General features: G+C 46.3%; 2 protein-coding genes across 2 annotated transcripts; one reads left to right on the top strand and one right to left on the bottom strand.

Moving 5' to 3' along the window:
• Window positions 1–10,262: 10,262 nt before the first annotated feature.
• LOC308169407 (ras-related protein Rab-38) lies at window positions 10,263–14,898 on the bottom strand (the record flags this gene model as incomplete). The annotated part of the gene is made up of 4 exons (XM_080544090.1): window positions 10,263–10,463; window positions 11,269–11,418; window positions 12,107–12,237; window positions 14,706–14,898. The coding sequence occupies 4 exons, from the start codon at window positions 14,896–14,898 to the stop codon at window positions 10,263–10,265; spliced, it is 675 nt and encodes a 224-aa protein (XP_080400216.1).
• Window positions 14,899–18,665: 3,767 nt separating this feature from the next.
• Window positions 18,666–23,167, top strand: rab39bb (RAB39B, member RAS oncogene family b; the record flags this gene model as incomplete). The annotated part of the gene is made up of 3 exons (XM_080543915.1): window positions 18,666–18,880; window positions 22,287–22,467; window positions 22,922–23,167. The coding sequence occupies 3 exons, from the start codon at window positions 18,666–18,668 to the stop codon at window positions 23,165–23,167; spliced, it is 642 nt and encodes a 213-aa protein (XP_080400041.1).

Raw genomic sequence — 23,167 nt, 5'->3', positions numbered from 1 at the left:
TGTTCCATATACCGTCCCTAAACACAAGAACTGTGTTTCATACATCTCCAACACAAGAACTGGGATCCATGACACGTTCTAATGCCTTGGTTCTCATATCGGCAACCAATCAAAATGTTCTGACTTTTCTTTTGAAACACGGAACTATGTTTCAACGTTGTTGAGAATCACAACACAAACTCGCTAGTCAAGCCAAAATACTGCAACGCAATGGATTAGTGAGTAATCCCCACTACTACCTGGTTAACTATTACACTACTTTACATTGTTAGCAGGCTCACAAATTAAGTTGTGTCAGTTGACTAGCGATGTGTCATTGATTTTCAGCAACGTGGAAATGTATTCACATTTTTCGAAAGAAAAGTTTGATCATTACATCAAATCCCGACATGCGGACCAAAGCATTTAACGTGACACATACGTACGTATACCGTCCCCAACACACAACGTCCCCAACACAAGAACTGCATATGTTAAGAGTGCTTTTAGCTATGCTGCCCTGTCATCACGGAAAAGTTTTACTTGAAAATGTTCCATTTTATTGTGATTGCTGATTGCAGATTTGCTGAAATCCCCGTTTGGAAGGCCTTCGACCACAGATTTGACCACCTCACCTCTCTAAAGAGTGTGTGTGGCAGTCAATTCTGTGTGTGTGTTAGGTTAGTCTAATAATAATAAAATAATAATACATTATTGTATGGATGCCTTTCAAGGCTCTCAAGGACATGATATAAACCACATATCAAAACATTATAAAATCAACAAAGCAGTCGGATAAAACAGCAAAGTCGGATATTACAACAAACTAAATACAGCAGGTCAAACCAAATATGCCATTGTGAAAAGGTGTGTTTTAAGACTGGATTTGAAAGTGAAGACAATGTCAATATTAAAAATGTTAGGTGGCAGAGAGTTCCAGAGGTGGGGTGCAGCACAGCTAAAGGCTCTAGATCCTCGGCGGGCAGAAGGTATGACAAGTTGGTTGGCAGAGGAGGATCTGAGACTACGGGAGGAAGTGTTAGTAAGAAGGAGTCCAGAGAGATATGAAGGTGCTAGGTTATGGAGAGCCCTAAAGGTGAGAAGTCTAGGAAGGGGTCAGGTCTCAGGGGTCAGTTGTTTAAGGTCAACTACTTCATAGGTTTGACTGTATCTACATCAGGACCAGGTGGTATTAAGCAGTAGAGGCTAATGGAGGTTGGTAGTGGCTAGTGGAGGTTGATAGAGGCTGGTGGAGGTAGAAATGATGAAAATCCCACATGTTTGACACCATTCCTCATTCCATTGCACCCGTTACAATGAGCACGTCCTCCTTTTTCTACCTCCACCAGCCTCCCCTGGTATTGACATATCAAACGGGATCCCTTCTAAGTTCTGCAGAGCCACGTGCCTTTCTTAGCTGTGTTAGCCACTTCTGTATCGGTAATATAATAATATATGTCATTTAGCTTTTATCCAAAGCGACCTACCCAGTGAGTGCATTCATTCATGTGAGTGGCACAGAGGACCATATGTCCCGACTAAACACAACCAGTGCATTATGTTGAACGCATGATTTTGATCTAATTCAGTGATGACACTGATGTGACCGGAGGCCTTGGTAAGTAATGAGGGCCAGGAGGAGGGTCCTAGTGTTAACAAGTAAAACACACAATCATTGCTCAAGCTAGTGGATAGTGAGTTGGAGTGGTGATCAGAAGGTCATGAATTCAAATCCAGCCTGGGAATATCACCACTTGTGTGCCCTTGAGTAAGGCACTTAGCCCTAAATTACTCCAGGGAGGAGAATGTCCCTGTAATCTGCAATTGTAAGTCGCTTTGGATAAAAGCGTCTGCGAAATGATTTAAAATGTAGTTGGTTGTAGCCTGGTCTGTGTTTTCAAAAAGGCTTCAAACAGCCTTTTTTTTATTTTACAGACAGAATGTACACAGTCTTGTAAAACACAGTGGGAGCTCAGAGTAGAGAGCTGCTGAGACTTCCGCTACAAAACAGGCCAGAGCTGGGAAATGCACACAGCAGTGTAGTACATGTAAAGGAGGTGATTCTGGAATCACGCTCTTGTGACGATGCTACTGTAGCTACCTGCGTGCGCCTTCTAATTCCAGATATAGCCCTCTGATCACGAGGAAGTCATCTAGGTATTATGGTTTATGACTGTGGCATCCATGATATCAGTCTCTCAGTCTACGGAGACCTCACCCCTCCTCACCCCTCCTCCCCCCTCCTCACAGTCCCCCTGCAGATTCAACACTGTGGTTATGCTGTGGTCACACAGGGCTCTGCCCGAGGCTCAACCCTCACCAAGCAGCAACTCTCTGTTAGATAGTCCTACGCGGTCGGAAAAGACGATGCACGTAACAACAAGCAACCATTCTACGGGCGTGAGGGGGGGGGGGGTCATGGAATGTAACATCCAATTAAATTAAGAGCACACTCTCCCATCGCTCCGTGCAATTCAACCCAAGTCAGATCGGACAATCGGCATTTCTCCAGACCTGGAAAGGAGGACAACGTGATTGTGAGGTATGGCTATGGCTACGTGACACAAGGGTCAATGTATGAAAAGCTCTTAACCAATCAATAACGTTATTATTGTCATATTATGTCATACTATTATGGTCCCACAATGTTGCAATACAGTATGTTGCCTATATCTATCAGAATCTGAATGAGAATCAGAATTTGTTTTATTACATCGAAGGTACAAGTACACAAGAGTAAAAATCTTTGGCTTCGGTTCTTCAACATTGGCATTGCAACAAGATAAAGAAAAGCACAATAATAGAGTAAAGTAAAACAAGTAAAGTAAGTAATAATAAAGTAATAATAAAGTAATAAAGTGGTAAGTGATAGTAGTCGTATACAGTGGAACCAGTCGTACTACAGTGGAATCAATAGTGCAAAATGCTGTGCAATGTACAATAAGACGAAATGCAATATGATACAGTACAAGTAGTCAGGTAGTGTTCAAGTAGTCAGGTAGTGTGCAAGTAGCCATATAATATATAGATTATGTGTGTCGTGTGAATGTGGTTGGTTTGGGGGGGACAGTCTTCTGTTTTCTTCCAGTGCGTTTCTCCAGGAGCCTGATTGCTGGAGGGAGTAGCCCCGAGGCTTCGCTACCGTTTCCCCGACGGTGGTAGCTCGAACAGTTTCTGATTGGGGTGGCTGTTCTGACTGGGGTGGCTGTTCTGATTAGGGTGGCTGTTCTGACTGGGGTGGCTGTTCTGATTGAGGGTGGCTGTTCTGACTGGGGTGGCTGTTCTGCTCACACTTTAAGCACCCGGCCTGGGAGTCTTCCTGGTCGGGGCGCCTGTTGTGCCGTCTGGTCGGTGGAGGAGGGGTTTGTAGACCTCCCAGAACCTCTGGGTGTTTGTTTTCTAAAGTCGCTGATAGTCCCGTACAGTTCGTCGAGTGTGACGCTCGTGTCAGCATGTGGTGGAATGTATGTACACACGCTATGCATACAACAGCAGTAAATTCTCTCGGTAGCCAGGGGGGGGGGACAGAGCAGCGCCAGGGCAGCAGTAGGTCCTGAGGACATGAACATTTACTGGTGACAACAGAATACTGGGGAGTGACGTTTTACCGTGTCGTCGTTTACTCCTGACCAGCTAGCCAGCTCATCGTCTGCGTCTCCTTCTCTTTCTCCTCCTCATTCGCGGGGGGCCATTGAGAGCACACACACATACACCCGCACACATGCGCACGCACACGCGCGCACACGCACATGCACGCACGCACGCACACACACACACACACACACACACACACACACACACACACACACACACACACACACACTCACACTCACACTCACACTCACACTCACACTCACACACACACACACACACACACACACACACTCACACTCACACACACACTCACACACACACACAAACTTGCTGGAGACTTATCGTAAGTAATAGTCTTATGTTCGAAAGTGTCTCTCTGGCATATCATAGCTAACTACATTACAGGGTAAAAACACACAATTAAAAACAATAAAATACGCAAATTGCTGCAATGTTGTTGGAGAGAGCGAAACACAGCTGCCATGCACGCCACCATCTTGGATCTTGGACTGATCTAACTGATGTTATTAGTGCCATTAAGTCCCAAATTACAAATGTCAAGTGTGTGTGTGTGTGTGTGTGTGTGTGTGTGTGTGTCTACTTAGCAGACTCTTAATTGGGGACATCCTGGATTAAATAACCTCTGAAGAAGTACAGGACAAACGCTTTACAGCGACACAGTCTCTAGAACACATAAGCAGGCTACGGTCATATGTGTTGCTGGCTACGATTGTGTGTGTGTGTGTGTGTGTGTGTGTGTGTGTGTGTGTGTGTGTGTGTGTGTGTGTCTAAGACTGCTCATGCCAGTCTCTCTTTGTACTACAGCGCCTGCATATAGAAATCAAATCAAACCCAATGAATCTCTATAGCCCTATTTTTATATAATACAATTGTCACAAAGAGCTTGACAACAGAAACAACCCATATAGCAACAACACTCGACCGGTGAGTCAGAGAGAAGGAAGAGCACATACTACAGCCACTGTCCAATCCTATAAAAGCATGCAACACAGTGGATTGGATTAGTAAACTAGATTAAGTCAAACTATTCGGCCACACATAGAAGATGACTCGAGGAAGAGAGGAAGAGAGAGAGAGAGAGAGAGAGAGAGAGAGAGAGAGAGAGAGAGAGAGAGAGAGAGAGAGGCTATGACTGACTGGTGTGTGTTTTATCTGGTCGGTATGGCTGCAGGCTGACCCTACTAAGACAATAGAGGGAGAGATGTGTACAGTGTGTGTGTGTGTGTGTGTGTCTGTGTGTCTGTGTGTGTGCGTCCATGTGTTTGCAGGTTGATGCGCATGTGCGTGTGTGTGCGTGCATGAGTTTGTAGGTTGTAGGTTGCATGCCATGTGTGTGTGTGTGTGTGTGTGTGTGTGAGTATGTCACTCTTCCTTTGAACTTCCTGTCTTTCTCTCCTGCATTCTACATGCAGCTCTGAAACGGAAGAGGCCTAAGGATTCCAAACAGATGCTTGGCTAAGAGACAGACAGAGGGGGGGAACCAAGATGGAGAAGGTGAAGGCAGAGGCGGAGAGAAGAGAGAAGGAGAGAGAGACACAAAGGGAGAGAGAGCTGGGTGGAGAGGTGGAGAGCAAGTGAGAGGGGTGGGAGGGAGAGAGGGGGCGGGGGAGGGAGTCTGCACTAGTGGGAGAGATCGATGGGAAACAGAGAAGGGTTGGTGATAGAAACCAGATGTAACCTACATGACAGAGAGAATGAGAGAGAGGGGGGACAGAGAGACGGACAGAGAGAGAGAGAGAGAGAGGCAGAGGGAGAGAGGAAGAGGCAGTAGGAAAGAGAGAGAGAGAGAGAGAGATATATATAGAGAGAGCGAGAGACAGAGGGAGAGAGAGAGAGGCAGACGTAGAGGAAGAGGCAGAAGGAAAGAGAGAGAGGGAGGGAGAGAGGCAGACAGAGAGAGGAAGAGGCAGAAAGGGAAAGAGAGAGGGAGAGAGAGGGGGGTGAGAGGGAAGGAGAAAGGGAAAATGAGAATAAGAGAGGCAGAGAGAGAATGTATAAGATAGTGATTTCCTTTCCTCAATCCCCCTATACTGGATAACACAAACCATGAGGAGGGACTGACCGTCTGACCCGCCAGATAAAGAGCTTGGATCAGATGGCCGGACCTCCTCTTCCTCCTCCTCCTCTTCTTCTTCATGTCTTGCGTCACAGCTGCTAGCTTGTGATCGTACCCTGACATGTCCCCTGACACGTCTGGCCCTGAGAACTACACAGAGGCAGGACACTGCCGACATTCTGGACATTGATAGTGTGTGTGTGTGTGTGTGTGTGTGTGAGTGTGTGTGTGTGTGTGTGTGTGTGTGTGTGAGTGTGTGTGTGTGTGTGTGTGTGTGTGTTTGTCTGTGTGAGTCTGTCTGTGTGTGTGTGTGTGTGTGTGTGTGTGTGTGTGTGTGTGCAAGTGAGTGCCTGAATAATACACTTCACTACATTTCTTTCTCTCTTTCCCACTCCCTCTCTTTCTTTATTTCAGGTCCAATGTGGAAAATGTGGCATCACCCAAACCACTGTCGCTGCTCTCCAAGTCTCCTAAAATAAAAAGTCCCTGCCCCCCTCTTTTCATTCCCCCCAATCCATCCCTCCCTCCCGTACTCCCTCCCTCCCTTCCACCCTCCCTCTCTCTAACTCCATCTCACGCCAAACTGCTCCACCCTGTCCCATACACAGCAGGAGGAGCAGTAAAAAGGGCTAATTCTGTTCATCTCTCTCTTTCTCTCTCTCTCTACATCTGTATGCATGTATATCTGTCTGTCTGTTTCTCTCACGTGTGTGTGTGTGTGTGTGTGTGTGTGTGTGTGTGTGTGTGTGTGTATCTGTGTGTCTGTTTGAGTGTCACCTCCCTTTCTCTCTGTCTGTAAAAACTAGTGAAACAACAATCCCCAAGGCTGGGTGCCATTAAACAGTAGCCTAACCCAACCCAACAGATTCATCACTTCTGTCTCCTCCCTGATTCGCAATGTGACTCAATCTCTGTATTGTTGATGAAATTGAAACCTTGAGAGAATCATCTTCAAATCAAATGCCACCACTTCACTCATGCCACCTCCACTTCCTATGAATGTATGCACACACAGACACAGACACAGACACACACACACACACACACACGCATGCACACACACACGCATGCACACACACACACACACACACGCACACACACACACATCCTAATATTGGGTTAGCTGTCTGTTATTCTAGTATTTTATTTATTCAATTCAATTTGCTGGACATTGACAAGGCTTTAGAAGAGGAGGATTCCTCAAATTCATTCCGATAGGCTCACACACACACACACACACACACACACACACATACACACACACACACACATACATACATAACTCAACACTTTCTCAAATTAATTCCGATAGGCTTCTGTTGGGGAATAGTTCCATGTTTGCTTTTTCAGGGAAATGAGTAGGCTACTCGTTTACCCAAGAGGAGCGACCAATATAACCTTGTCTGTATCAGACTCAACTTTTTGGATTTTGACAGTCTTGAAGAGACCATTAAAATAAATAGATAAAATAATAGACTACAAACACCTAACCTAATATTAGATTAATTACTATAGATATATAGTCATTGGTGGCTTCGTTATTTACCTAAAAATGAACATATTTTCCATATTTTCCATCCAAACCTGCAGGAATTTCAAGCCGCCTTGCATTCTCTGTCTCGGGGACTTACCATGACTGGAGTCGGGACGTCCTACATGGTGTTGAGTTCCTCTCCTGGAGCCGCTTCCTCGAATAAAAAACATCCACCGTTATAGAGACCGTTATTCCCTACGCAAAACTGTTCTCGCTCTTTCAGTAACCCGTTAAGTCCAGCCTGGGACGTCCCGTAGTAATATAGCCTTTTAGTCGGCTTCTGTTAACTTGTGTTTCACCGATATTATGCGAGAGGAACGTCAGCGTTGGGAGAGGGGGGCGTCTATCGGCCCAGTCTCTCCGCCTCACCGCGCTATTTCCCCGGTCAGCGAGCGTGTACGAATTGTACCCTCCCCCCCCCACCCCCCTCTCCCGCGGTCTCTCTCCCCCTGTCTCCCACCCTCCCTCCCCCTGTCTCCCACCCTCCCTCCCTCCCCCTGGATGGATTTAACAAGAGCACTACAGTCCGACTCTCAACCGCCGTCGGTTACACTCAAACTTTCCATTTTTTTCCTCCAGCAGTCAAAGTCAATGAATAAACAATGAAATACGGTACACACACCCCGCCCAACATGTAATTGCATTCCTTCAGATGTTTATTGTTTAGTTGTTTAGAAAAACACGCAAAGGGCCTACGATAAAACATATGTCAGGGCAAGTGAATTTACATTCCATTGACTCTCATAAGCGCCCTACTGTAAACACTTAACACTGTAATGAAACCCATAATGAAAAGTTCGACCAGCAAAGAGCCCAATAATAAGGTGGCATAATAGCGCCATTGTAAAACAATACCAGCTGGAAAGTATAGCCTTATAGTTTAGCAACCCCGCCACCACCCCCACCACACACACACACCCCCTCTGTCTCTACCAACCCCCCCACCGCCCCCCATCTCTCTCTGTCCCCCTCCCTCTCTATGGGGTACCATGTCAGCAATTGTTTTTAGAGTAGATTACATTCAACCTTTTTGTCATTGCACAGTACAGAGTACAACGAAATGTATGGTTTCTTTAGGCACAGGGTCAGCCACAGTCAGCGCCCCTGGAACAATTAGGGGTTAAGTGCCTTGCTCAAAGCCACAATAGCAGTGATAGGCACCTTTAGATTTGATGCCAGCAACCCACCAGTCACCAGCTCACATGCAGCTCCTACCATTTCTCATTCCATTCCATGCATTACAATGAGCCCGTCCTCCGATGTCTACCTCCGCCGTGCTCCCCTGATGAGAAGTAACTGTAAATTAATGTTACCTCCTCCCTCCCTCCCCCAAACCCACACTCACACAGCCGCAGTCAGTAGACGAGGTCTACGTTTCTGCGGTGCAACAGCGAACTCTAGTGTTCATCAAGGCACATTACATACGGTACAGGGGTTGGGGGACGGGGTCAACAGAGACCAATGACATTGTTGAGAAAAAGCTAATTAGAAATAGAGAATAATAACCCTAACCCTAAGTTTTTAACTTTTTAAACCTTGAAATCAATCAAAAATGTTTTGATCGGAGAACTGAGGACATGTAATGAACAGGGGGGGGTTGCTGTGAAAAGAAATGCTATTACAGTAACTAGTAGTTCTGTTTATGAAAATATGTTGTTTATTGACACAATATTCTCATCGCTTTGCCTTATGAAACATGTTATAACGTACGCCTTGCCTCTCAGCACTGGGCTTCATTTATTACCAGCTAAGCACAATCTCAATCTGAGGACGGTTAGTGGGTGCGAACCTGGCCTAACAGCCTGTTAAACCTGGCCTAGCAGAGCTGTTAAACCTGGCCTAGCAGAGCTGTTAAACCTGGCCTAGCAGGGCTGTTAAACCTGGCCTAGCAGGGCTGTTAAACCTGGCCTTACAGCCTGTTAAACCTGGCCTAGCAGGGCTGTTAAACCTGGCCTAGCAGGGCTGTTAAACCTGGCCTTACAGCCTGTTAAACCTGGCCTAGCAGGGCTGTTAAACCTGGCCTAGCAGGGCTGTTAAATCTGGCCTTACAGCCTGTTAAACCTGGCCTAGCAGGGCTGTTAAACCTGGCCTTACAGCCTGTTAAACCTGGCCTAGCAGGGCTGTTAAACCTGGCCTTACAGCCTGTTAAACCTGGCCTAGCAGGGCTGTTAAACCTGGCCTTACAGCCTGTTATACCTGGCCTAGCAGGGCTGTTAAACCTGGCCTTACAGCCTGTTAAACCTGGCCTAGCAGGGCTGTTAAACCTGGCCTAGCAGGGCTGTTAAACCTGGCCTAGCAGGGCTGTTAAACCTGGCCTAGCAGGGCTGTTAAACCTGGCCTTACAGCCTGTTAAACCTGGCCTAGCAGGGCTGTTAAACCTGGCCTTACAGCCTGTTAAACCTGGTCTAGCAGGGCTGTTAAACCTGGACTTACAGCCTGTTAAACCTGGCCTTACAGCCTGTTAAACCTGGCCTTACAGGCTGTTAAACCTGGCCTAGCAGGGCTGTTAAACCTGGCCTTACAGCCTGTTAAACCTGGCCTAGCAGGGCTGTTAAACCTGGCCTAGCAGGGCTGTTAAACCTGGCCTTACAGCCTGTTAAACCTGGCCTTACAGCCTGTTAAAACACTGGTGTACAAACTGGTTACCAAGCCGTGCAACACATGGACAGCGGCAGGCCAATACTGAGTTATCAAAAATACAAGAATACTCATTTTCCACGTGACGAGATGCGATGCAATAACTTGATAACATGACACTTATTTGTTATCAGCGTTAGTGGTTATGTAACACGGGTTATGTCTCTGATGTCAGAAGAGACTCAGTGCTCTGACAGTGGTATGATGCCCCGCTGTCCCTAATCATACCTGCTTGTGGTCTCTCTCTCTCTCTTTCTCTCTGCCTCTCTATTCATCTCTCCCTCTCACTCTCTCTCTCACTCATTCTCGCACACACACACCCTTCCTCTCTCACTCTCTCTATCACTCTCTCTAAAACACGCACGCACGCACGCGCACACGCACGCGCACGCACACACACTCTCCCTCTCTCTCTCCCTCTTTCTTTTCTGCCCCCCCCCCTCATTCCAGGGGGTCCCTGTGTGCGGGGGTCCTCTTGGAGCAGGCGTTGCAGCCCGGCACCCCCCTCTCCTTCATGTTGTAGTCGAAGCGCGGCAGCAGCAGAACACTGGGATCTGATTCGCTGACAGGCGGACGGTTCTCCTCCACTGACATGATGTTCTCCACGAGGCACATGATGGCTGCGTCAATGTTTGTGTTGTCCTGAGGGAGGGAGGGAGGGAGAGAGGGAGGGAGGGAGAGAGAGGGGAGACAGAGGGGCCGGGGGAGGATGGGTGAGAGAGGGGAGAGAGTGAAGGAGGAGGGAGGGTGGGAGGAAGGGAGGGAGAGGGAAAGAGGGACAGAAAAGAGAGAGGTCATGAAATTGAAAGAGAGGTATACAGGGAGTAAGAAAGAGAGTGAGAGGAATGTGGAGAAAAGTGAGAGGAAAGTGAGAGAGTGAGAGAGTGAGAGGAATGTGGGGAGGGACAATGACAGTATTTACATTCAGAGCTGGCTTCTGTTTAGCCTGTCTCTCCTTCTCTCTCCTTCTCTCCCATTCTCTCCCCTTCTCTCTCCTTCCCTCCCCTTCTCTCTCCTTCTCTCTCCTTCTCTCGCCTTCTCTCCCCTTCTCTCTCCTTCCCTCCCCTTCTCTCTCCTTCTCTCTCCTTCTCTCTCCTCTCTCCTTCTCTCCCCTTCTCTCTCCTTCCCTCCCCTTCTCTCTCCTTCCCTCCCCTTCTTTCTCCTTCCCTCCCCTTCTTTCTCCTTCTCTCGCCTTCTCTCACTTCCTCGCTACATCCCTTTCGCCTTCTCTCCCTCACACTAACCACCCTCACACCGGACAAAAGCATTTTCGCTGAAACAAACGGCCAAGACCTCCTCTCTCTCTTACCCGCTCCTCCTCCCTCCTCCTTTGACCATATGTGTCATGGTCAAATACGTTGATCACTATATACATAACTCAATTAGAGTGCTTGACCCTTGGCTCCTGACCCTGTGACCCTGTGACCCTGTGACCCTGTGCTCTCACCTTGGCGGAGGTCTCGTACCAGCCTACGAAGCCGTGGTCCTTGGTGAAGTTCTCCATCCTGGGCAGCTTGGAGCACAGCCCCTGGGGCAGTTGATCACACTTGTTGGCCAGCAGGACCGCAGGTACTGGCCGTCCGTTGACCAGCGCAACCTCAGAACACAGAATGATGGAACTAAGAATGATGGAACTAAGAATGATGGAACTAAGAATGATGGAACTAAGAATGATGGAACACAGAATGATGGAACACAGAATGATGGAACTAAGAATGATGGAACTAAGAATGATGGAACTAAGAATGATGGAACTAAGAATGATGCTGGTGGAACTAAGGGGCGGTGGTGGCGCAGGAGGTAGAGCCGGCGTCTACTGATCGCAAGGTTGGCAGATCCACCTGTCGAAGTGTCCTTGGGCAAGATACTTAAGCCCAAATTGCTCCCAATGAGCAGACCGACGCCTTGCATGGTAGCTTGCTGCCATTGGTGTGTGAATGGGTGAATGAGAGGCCATTGTAAAGCGCTTCAGTGCCTTGCCCAAGGACACCGCGACACGTGGACTGGAGGAGCTGGGGATCGAACCACCGGCCTTGTGATCATTAGACACCCTGCTCTACCTCCTGGGGGGTATTCCATCAATGTCGCTAGAGAATAGTTATTTTGCTAAATCCCACAAGACTTACCAAAGAATCCAGGCTTATTTTGATAAGTCTGAGAGACTTATAAGAGATTTATCAAAATAAGTCCGAATTTTTCTTTAGCAGCGTTGATGGAATACCCCCCTGAGCCACAGCTGCCCTGTTACAGTAACAATAACAGAGTAAGAGATATTGTCGTGATACCTTGGAGTCCAGGTCCACCTTCCACTTGAGTACAGCCTGGAAGGTGGAAGCTCTAGTCATGTCAAAGACCACCAACGCCCCAACGGCCTCGCGGTAGTACACACGCGTCATGTTGCCATAGCGCTCCTGACCTGTGGAAGGACGACAGCGACAGCAGCATTCATATCATCATATACTGTTTTAGCTTGTGTTGCTTGTAAAAGAGGTCTTTCCACTTCAATGGGACTACATGGGTAAAAAAGAAAAAAGATTAAAACAACAACAACAACAACAAAATAATAATAATAATAATAATAATAATAATAATAATAATACTGTAATCATCTATTGGCATGTAACAATGATGTGCTGTGGCATCCATGTGTTGTCAGTAGTCTCACCAGCAAGTATAGGAGGTAATATACCCGGCCATCCCTCTGTTGTGATCTATCCAACATGGTTATGCTATGTAAACACATGTAATATGTGTAATACAGGTAATATGTGTGCTGTTCCCTTAAGTGCTTCCTGTGTAAACAGCATTTACAGTAGGTAAACCTCAGACTTTTTCTGTTTGACTGTCTGAATGCATAACAAATAGGGGGCTTGTGGATGAGTGGATGGAAGACATACCGTGCGTGTGTGTGTGTGTGTGTGTGTGTGTGTGTGTGTGTGTGTGTGTGTGTGTGTGTGTGTGTGTGTGTGTGTGCGGGTGTGTGTGTGTGTGTGTGTGAGTGTGTGTGTGTGTGTGTGTGTGTGTGTGTATGTGTGTGTGTGTGTGTGTGTGTGTGTGTGCGCGCGCGCGTGTGTGGCTGTGTATAAGTGATTCCTCCCAGGACATAACCTCTCTCACATGATGTTAATACACCGGTGATATAACCATGAGACCAGTGAAGGGACAAACAAGACACGCACACACACACACACACACACACACACACACACACACACACACACACTCACACACTGTTTTTCACCACTCAGACACACAGACACACAGAGAGAGAACAAGAGAGAGAGAGAGAGAGAATGAGAGGGACAATGAGAGATGGAGAGAAGGATAGAGAGAGAGTGAAAGAATGCGAGAGAGAATGATGAGAGATTGAACGAATGAATGTCAGAGATACAGAAGTGAGGATAGAGAGACTGAAAGAGAGAGAGAGAGAGAGAGAGAGAGAGAGAGAGAGAGAGAGAGAGAGAGAGAGAGAGAGAGAGAGAGAGAGACAGGGCCGTTAACAACAACACATTCCATGTAGGATGTGTAATGACACTAGCCTCTGCCAATGGTCAACTGGTCAGAACCATACTACACCATGCTTTCAAAACGTTTAATCTACATCAGAATGACCCAGTTTAATCTAGATCAGAATGATCCAGTTTCCTTTAATCTACAGTAGAATGATCCAGTTTAATCTACATCAGAATGATCCAGATTCCTTTAATCTACATTAGAATGATCCAGATTCCTTTAATCTACAGTAGAATGATCCAGTTTAATCTACATCAGAATGATCCAGATTCCATTAATCTACATCAGAATGATCCAGATTCCTTTAATCTACATTAGAATGATCCAGTTTAATCTACATCAGAATGACCCAGTTCAATCTACGTCAGAGTGATCCAGTTTCCTTTAATCTACATCAGAGTGACCCAGTTTAATCTACATCAGAATGATCCAGATTCCTTTTTGCGATCAAATCTATCTGGCAGATGTTTCAGTAGTATAGGCAAAATCAGCCATCTCGATCTGATCCTGGATGGCGGAAAAAATAAATACATTTGGATCCAGATTAAACGTTTTTTTAAATACTGGGCCCAAGTATCTCTCCCATGTTCCCTAACCCTAACCCTGAGAATGAATACCTCAGGATTAATAGGGTGGAGGAGAGGGGGGAGGGGGGGGGGATAGATCTTCGCCATTGTGTCCTGAACTTCCCTATCTTGAAGCCCTTGGTCGGCGGTTCTGTGATTATTATAAGTGCATGTTCCTCCCTCTGCCCAGGTTCCCCACTAAACTCACACGTTGTCTTTAAACTCTGTAACATTCAACAGGTTTGAGGTTGTGAACTTGAATCACACACACACAGACACACACACACAGACACACACCCACACGCACACACACCGTGACACTGACAGCCTGGACAGGAGAGTACTAGTGATATGGTTAGGGATGATAAGAAAAGCACACTGACACACTTCATGAATTATCTCGCCAATGTTGACAGGCTAAAGTCCACTGCTCCTTCACTGTGAATGGCAGTTCCCATCATATCAACTGTCATGTGCTGCTGGATGTCAATTAGTCAACTGTGTGTGACAAGGACTTAGTGTGTGTGTGTGTGTGTGTGTGTGTGTGTGTGTGTGTGTGTGTGTGTGTGTGTGTGTGTGTGTGTGTGTGCGTGTGTGTGTGCGTGTGTGTGTGCGCGTGCGAGTGTGTGTGTGTGTGTGTGTGTGCGCGTGCGTGTGTGTGTGTGTGTGTGCGTGCGCGCGTGTGTGTGTGTGTGTGTGCGTGTGTGTGTGTGTGTGTGTGTGTGTGTGTTTCTGTCTATTTGTCTGTATAGGTTAATGATATAAAACATCAACAACATATTAGGTGATTAAGTAGTGGACGAACCAGCGATGTCCCAGAGTTGCAGTCTGACCACTGTCTTCTGGTCCCAGTTGAGGACTTTGAGAGCGAAGTCCACTCCGATGGTCGCCCGGTAGTGCTGGGAGAAGATCTGATGGACGTAACGTTTGATGATGGACGTTTTTCCGACCCCCAAGTCGCCGATGACGAGAACCTTGAGCAACCGTTCCTGCTGCATGTTTGGTTAGATTTAAAAAGAAAGAAAACGGCAAAATACTTGTCCGTATACAAAAACATGGGCATGAAAAGGCTAGAATAAGCAGCTCCCTTCTATTCCCCGTTACCTGAAGATGCCTGTATGCCAATTAAAGAAAATAATCCTCCACATCTTTCTAAAGCTAAAATAATTAAGAACGAATTGATAAATGCTTCACATCATCTCGCTCACGTTTCTGAAAAATCTGAACATTTGGTAACATGAAGGGCCGGCAAAAAAAAAAAAATCCTAAAAGTTTCTATCGTGTTCACGTTTTCATTGCACATCGACTTTAAACGCAGCGACTCCTCTTGCTAAAGTGCCAACCCTTGCGAGGGGAAAAAGAGAACTCCGTAAAAGCGCTGTCAGTGCAATCATAAACAAACTGTCTTGCAACTGTCTTCAAACTTACTGTGCAACTTGCTTGTGGTCTCTTATCTGCCCCGTCCGTGTCTTGAGATCCTCGAGCCATCAGCTGTTTGCCGTCACTGCGACCACGCCCCTTTCTCTAAGACTACGCCCCTTTCTCTGAGACCACGCCCCTTTCTCTGATAAGCTTGGCCTCCACGAAGTCTAATGATCGACGATCCGCCGCTTTCTGTCTGGGTTGAAAAAACGACATGTCCCAGAATATCTAGTCTATTTCCGGGACAGGTTAGTGAGCGCAACGAGGTTACCAACCTTCCCTGCTGTGCGCCTGCTGATGTATCTTAAGTCAGAGCAATGAACTTTTTAAGAGTTTGGATTGAAGCATGATTGTGTGTGTGTGTGTGTGTGTGTGTGTGTGTGTGTGTGTGTGTGTGTGCGTGCGTGTGTGTGTGTGTGTGTGTGTGTGTGTGCGTGTGTGTGTTTGTGTGTGTGTGTGTGTGTGTGTGTGGGTGTGTGTGTGTGTGTGTGTGTGTGGGGGGGTGTGTGGGTGTGTGGGTGTGTGTGTGTGTGTGTGTGTGTGTGTGTGTGTGTGGCTGTGTGTGTGTGTGCGTGTGTGTGTGTGTGTGTGTGTGTGTGTGTGGGTGTGTGTGTTTCAATAGAGGTTCGGCATTGCTCTGTGTTCAGCTCCCATTCCCAAACATAACAGAGTCAGTATCAGTAGAGTACCAAGTGCTTAAAAACAAACAAGACTAACAATATAATATATATATATATATATATATATATATTGCCTTGTTATAATCCCATTGAGATTGAAGAGAGAGGCATGGCCACATAAGAGATCTAGCCAAAATAGGCCAGGTCACACAGTTACGGGCAAACCAGGAAAGCTACAGCAGTTGGCTGCTCCCTAGGCATTTGCTTTCCACCTTCCACCAGTGCAAAGGAGAGAAGGCCGTTGTATTTTGACCCTGTGATCAAAATGTTGTCTCATGACTTCCATGTCAATCGTGTCTGGTCACACAGCTCATTTCGTCTAGCCAGGACTGCCTAGGTATTATTAGGACTGCTGACAGCGTCGCTGTGGGTTTAGCACAAGATGCTGAAAAGTGTTTGCGCCCGTCTATACGGAGGTTTACGGTAGTGGTACTGATGCGGGATGAGTCAGGCTCTGTGATGCCGCTGATGTTGCTGCTATTTCATCAGCGGAAATCTCTCCAAACACTTAACGGCCTTCAAAACATGCAATGAAAGATACGGATGCGTAAAACAGACCCTTCGGATTGTATCGTATTATAGCCTGCCTGCGATTTCAAACAGCAACTGAATCAGTGGAAATCCAGCAATATGCCAGAGAGCGTATAGCGGAGAGGAGTCTTTTGCACCTGTTTTGTGGCCGTTTTTTTTTGGGCCAACTGTTTAGGCTACCATTATAAAGAGATCACGACGAAATCACGACTGGATATTTTCAAGGGAATCGTATAGGCTAATTGCAGTTCATGTACTGCTGTGAACATTATTTTTGTTATTTCAGTGTTTGTTTTCCGAGAGAGGAGGCGGTCTTCTTCAATGCAATGGGGCCTGCACCTTTCTGAACGGCGCAATAAACAATGTAAGATGAAATAATTCAATATCATGTCATTTTGATGTTTACCAAAATAGGCCTACGATACACTGCCTCCAACAGCCTTAACTGTCGAGTATACCGACTGGACCATATATAAGCGGCCTGTGATTCTGGAAGGCGATTCAATCAAAATGAATGTTTTGCTGGTTTGATGTTCTCCAAAGCTCTGCACCCCGTAACCTGCATGTCACTGCATTTGATTTGATTTGATTCCTATAAAAGATAAGAATGCAACATGATGCTTTAGGGATACACAGTGCCTCCTCCTCAAGATGGCAAAATGGAGGCAAGCAATATATTGACCTTGATGTAAAGGTCTGAAATAAAACAAATCCGTTTTTTTGTGTCCGTGTACAGGCCTAAAGCACACATGTCTGGGTGAAGCAACTGTCTTTATTTCATAATGGTCGTCATGAAACGTAGAGGTATATTGTATAGGTTCATATTCATATCAGGCCTGCTTGCTCTTCTATAGCCTATCCGGTATGAGGCACATCGGGAGACCGTTATTCGCCGGGGATCATCTGTCTACGGGGGTGTTTGCATACCGACGGGGCTATGTCATCCCCGCCGGAGTGAGGCAGTGGCGACATGTACAGAGTTGGCATTAGATGGATAGACCTTTCGGCCGGATGGCTTATAATAGCCGACTTCACAATCGCTTATAGATGATAAAATATGTTATAGCCTATATGACGATTCGATTTGTGTTTTCAGGCCCGTCAACCGTATAGGCTCGGCTTGATGGTCACATTTCGCACAGGTTGGCCACATCCACTGCAAATGCAATACCCACCATACTGCAATAGGAAAAGTATAGGCTATAGGCTCAAAACTAATCTTTTTTAACCCCCAACCATATCAAACATAATGCATATTAATGCATCGAGTGACTTGAAAGTAAGCGGATTGCCAAGTCGCATGGGTGTAATTACATTCAGCGATATAACGGGTCTATTACAGCGGGAGGAGTAGAATAATAAGCCCTATAGCCTACTAATATCTAAATGTTAAAATGTAACCATCATCTTATCTAAATAGTTACATATATCTATTATATGCCACTAAATGGACCAGGAGCGTTAGAGGGACGTTGGAGAGATGCAAAAAGGTAGCCTAGACAAGTCGTGAGCTTAGAATTATAAGGTTCTATCTCCGTTTAGGGCAGTTCAGAGATATTGAGCGTCAAAGTTTTTACATTCCATTATGTTTTGTGAGATGGAACCTTTGTATTCTATTAAATTACTAACTCAAAAATGTCAACATTTTAAAAATAACACCACACAGGCATTAATAAACACCTAATGGATCAGATTATGTAAAAAAACTCAATTTTGACAAAAATTGAGATAGAACCTTATAATTCTAACGTCACGAGATGCAAAAAGGTAGCCTATACAAGTGTGAGTGTCGGTATTCTTATTCTTTCGTCCCAGGCTCGTTATCATTCACAAGCAGCTCTCTGCTGGGAGGCCGGGCTACAGTAACGCACGGTGGGGGAGGGCTGGCTGGCTGCGGGGGGGGGGGGGGGTATGGTCGTCATCTTGCCCATGTAAGCACTATTGTTGTAACTCTGGTCTTTGCACTGACTGTGTGTCTACGTGGGTGTGAATGCGTGCGCGCGCGTGTTGTTTGTGTGCGCGTGTGTGCGTGTGTGTGTGCGTGTGTGTGTGTGTGTGTGTGTGTGTGTGTGTGTGTGCGTGCGTGCGTGTGTGTGTGCGTGTGTTTGCGTTTCAACAGACGCTAGACAGTCATGGAGGCGATATGGCTGTACCAGTTCCGACTGATCGTCATTGGGGACTCGACGGTGGGGAAGTCGTGCCTCATCCGGCGGTTCACCGAGGGCCGCTTCGCCCAGGTGTCGGACCCCACGGTGGGCGTGGATTTCTTCTCTCGCCTGGTGGAGATCGAGCCCGGGAAACGCATCAAACTACAGATCTGGGACACTGCGGGTCAGGAGCGCTTCAGGTAGGCAGTGTGTGTGCGTGTGTGTGTGTGTGTGTGTGTGTGTGTGTGTGTGTGTGTGTGTGTGTGTGTGTGTGCGTGTGCGTGTGCGTGTGTGTGTGTGTGTGTGCGCGCGCGTGTTTGTGCGTGAGTGTGTGGGTGTGTGTGTGTGTGTGTGTGAGAGAGAGAGAGAGAGAGAGAGAGAGAGAGAGAGAGAGAGAGAGAGAGAGAGAGAGAGAGAGAGAGAGAGAGAGAGAGAGAAAGACTTATAGAGCCTATTTCCGAGTTTATAATTTAGACAGTTCCAGTTGTTTACATCCAATAGTCCTCTAACGATAACAGCGCCTATTTATGGCCGTGACCGAGGACAGCTTAGTCCCGTGCGTCAAGGATGCGTCTCGTTCAACAGACACATTGAAAGTGAATATCTTTCATATGAGGATTATTTCTATAAAAAAAAACGGTTACAAGTGACAGTTGACTGTTCAAAGAGTATCCTGAATAAGCCTCAAAACCCCCCATTGCCCAGTAATGCTGTCTGCACTCAATGATCATGTCTAGACTGTCACCCTCCAAACCGCCGAGGTCTAAGCAGTAGTTTGTAACCTAGACAATGGCAGATTTGTCTTGGCATGATACTTATAGGGGGGACTGGCTTGGGCTGGTTGGAATATGCTAGATAGGGTTGTTTGTCTAAGGTGCCTCATTAAAACACTGCATCCAAAGTGCATGGGGTAAAGGTTGCATTTCAAGTGACCAAAACTCAATATTTCCATTGCAGACTTTGGGACAGTTGAAAAATAACTTGAAAAACAGGTATGAAGGAGTGCTTATTTTACTTAAATAAATAGTACATTTTACATATTCAAATAAACTCAGCCCCTAATCTTGATGTTTACTGAGGTAGGAACACAGTTGTGTCAGAAAGTATTTGTACACACGCGCATGCACACGGACGCATGTGTGTATTCGTGTGTGCATGTCTTTTAATTTGTGTGTGTTTTGAGTTTGTAAAGTTACAAATAACTATCACACTGACGGGATCACCTTCTCAAATAGTTTCTGACACATCCCGTGCCTCTCTGACACTGGGGGACTTCTGAGACAGACAGTTGGAAGCTGTCCTCACCTGTCACTGCTATTCATGTTTCCATGGTAACCATGCTGACGCAACATTCCATTCCGCAATGGTCTATCACAATGTAGTGGAGCTGTTATGCCAGAAGATTGTCCGCCTACCAAATAGTGTCCGCCTGATGTAAATATAAACATAAAAGCTACATTTGATAAATAAGTAAGCTAGAGTTGATAAGTAGGCTAAGTAAGTAAGCTAGCTAAATAAGTAAGTAAGTAAGCTAGCTAAGTAAGTAAGTAAGTAAGTAGCTTGAGAACCGATGATTCAGGTCTAGTCTAGGTCTAGTGTCTAGGTCTAGTGAGCCTGCATCAACCTTAATGTTATTCAAGTGCAAGAAGATTAGATAAGTGCATAGCAACGGCATTCGAAAGACATTGATTACATCAAGCGGACACTATTTGGCCAGGCGGACTTAATCTGGCATGACAGAGCCAGTGTTTGGAACCACGGCCTTCTGATGATGCAGCCTAAGCTCAGATATGCGACACGTTCTAATGCTTTGGTCCTCATATCGGCAACCAATCAAAATGTTCAGACTTTCCTTTTGAAACACAGAACTACGTTTCAACGTGGTTGAGAATCACAACACAAACTCGCTAGTCTAGCTCTTAATACTGCAACGCAATGGATTCGGTGAGTAATTACTAATCCCCACTGCTACCCTAGTTAACTATAACACTACTTTACATTGTTAGCAGGCTCACAAAACAAGCTCGACGAGCGATGTGTCATTGATTTTCAACAACGCGGAAATGTATTCCCATTTTTCGATGGGAAAAGTCCAATCATTACATCGAATCCTGATATGAGGACCAACGCATTAGAACGCGTCACAAATAGTCCTCTGACCAGACCAGGTCCCCCGGATCGAACCCCACTGGCAACACACGCTCCCCTCTCACACATAGGGCACTGCATGGCCAGCTTCTCAATCGTCCAAATGGTTTCCTCCTAGCATCACCTGCACAGATCTCAAAGAACTGGGACACACACACACACACACCTGATACATACACCTACGATGTGTTTTTCAGATAAAGGGAAGAGGACTTCAGTTTAGTTTATTAGGATCCCCATTCGTTGTTGCTCATTTGGTAGCGACTCTTCTTGGGGTCCTTCTTCTCTTCTTAAAACACTTGACACAAAACTGAACAATTATAGACCAGTTATAGAGAGTATAGACAGAACTATTGGGAATTCCCACATTGTCTTTAACACCCCTGTCTTATCTTTTATTTATTTCTCACGTACCTCTCTCTCTCTATCTCTCTCTCTCTCACTCGCTCTCTCTCTCTCTCTAGTGAGCAATCTGTCTCTCTTTCCAGTGATTCACTCTGTCTATCTCTATGAATATACTGTATATTTTTCCACCCACCCTGCTCCCATCTTCAACCTCTCTTTCTTCACCTCCCTCCTTCTTTCTCTCTTTCATTACACTTCCTTCGCTCTATCTTCACCTCCCACACCTCATGTGCTTCTTCGCCTGTCATATCCCTCCTCTCACTTCCTCCAACTTGCTCTCCTCCCTCCTTCCTCTCACATTTTCTCTATCATCTACCAAACTTTCCTCCTTCCTACCCTCATCTGTCGCTATCTCTCTTTCAACACTCCTTCTCGCCTCCTTCGATCACCTTTTTTTCTCTCCTTCACTCTCTCTCTCTCTCTCTGTCTCTTACTAACAAACATCTCACCCTCTCTCTCTCTTTCAATCCCCCATCCCTCTCTCAGGTCTTTTTTTCTCTCCTTCACTATCTCTCTCTGTCTTACTAACACACATCTCACCCTCTCTTCTCTTTCAATGTGTACAGTATCTGTCCTTCGCTTCACACCAACTCTCTCTCTCTCTTTCAAACCCTCCATCCCTCTCTCAGGTCACCACCAGGGCTTACTACGAGAGTGGCCTCTTCCTGTTCAACATCACCAACCCTCTTTCACACTGAATATGCATCTCTCGCTCTCTCTCTCTTTCTCCCTCCCTCTTTCTCTGTCTCACCTTCTCTCTCCCCCCCTCTCTCTCTCTTTAAATCCCTCTCTCTCTCTCTCCTTCTCTCTCTCTTTCAATCCCTTTCTCCCTCTCTGTCTCTCTATCTCTATCTCTCTCTATCTGCCTCTTTCAATCCATCACCAGGACTTACTACCGTAACGCTAACAGTGGCCTCCTCATGTTTGACATCACCAACTATCACTCCTCCTCTTTCAGACCTAAAATGTATCTCTCTCTCTTTCAATCCCTCTCTCTCTCTCTCTCTCTGTGTCTCTCTCTGTCTCTTTCAATCCCCCCCATCCCTCTCTCAGGTCCATCACCAGGGCTTACTACCGTAACTCAGTGGGCGGGCTCCTTCTCTTTGACATCACCAACCGCCGCTCATTCCAGAATGTCCACGATTGGCTGGAGGAGGCTCGCAGCCACGTCCAGCCCCACAGCATCGTCTTCCTATTGGTCGGCCACAAGTGTGACCTGGAAGCTCAACGTCAGGTGTGTACTACTGATGACTTTGTTCAAAATAAGGGTCATTCATACATATTCACACAAAAGTGCAAGAATGGGGAGAAAATTCCCAAAACAAGAATTGAAAGACAGCTGGCTACAGGAAGCGTTTGCAAGCTGTTATAGTTGCCCGAGGAGCAGTTACAAAGTGCTAGCTGACAGGTTTCCCAAACTTTTGCACATGGCCTTTTTCCTTGTTTTATTATTTTGAAACTGTAAAAAGTTTAAAATAAAATGTAATCTTGCTTTATAATGTGTCATGTTTAACTTTGTACCATTTATAGGTTAGGTTTGCTTCTTTTCACTTAGATGTTAATTGTCAAGGCATTTTGACTAGGGGTGCCCAAACTTTGGCATCCCACTGTATTTGTAATACTATGAACCTACTATATGAACCTTTAAACCTTGACCCTTGACCCTTGACCCTTATTTGGGCGTCTAGGTGAGCCGGCAGGAGGCGGAGAAGCTGGCGGGTGCGTACGGGATGCGCTACGTGGAGACCTCGGCCCGCGACGCCATCAATGTAGAGCACGCGTTCACAGAGCTGACCAGGGACATCTTCCAGCTGGTGCGGAGTGGTGATATCACCATCCAGGAGGGCTGGGAAGGCGTGAAGAGTGGTTTCGTGCCCAACGTGGTCCACTCCTCCGAAGAGGTCACCAAGAGCGACCGCCGCTGCCTGTGCTGA

This window comes from Nansenia antarctica (genome assembly GCF_963989245.1).
Source record: "Nansenia antarctica genome assembly, chromosome: 13".
Taxonomy (NCBI): Eukaryota; Metazoa; Chordata; class Actinopteri; order Argentiniformes; family Microstomatidae; genus Nansenia; species Nansenia antarctica.
Note: the sequence above shows the minus strand (reverse complement) of the source record. Positions and strands in the feature narration are given on the sequence as shown.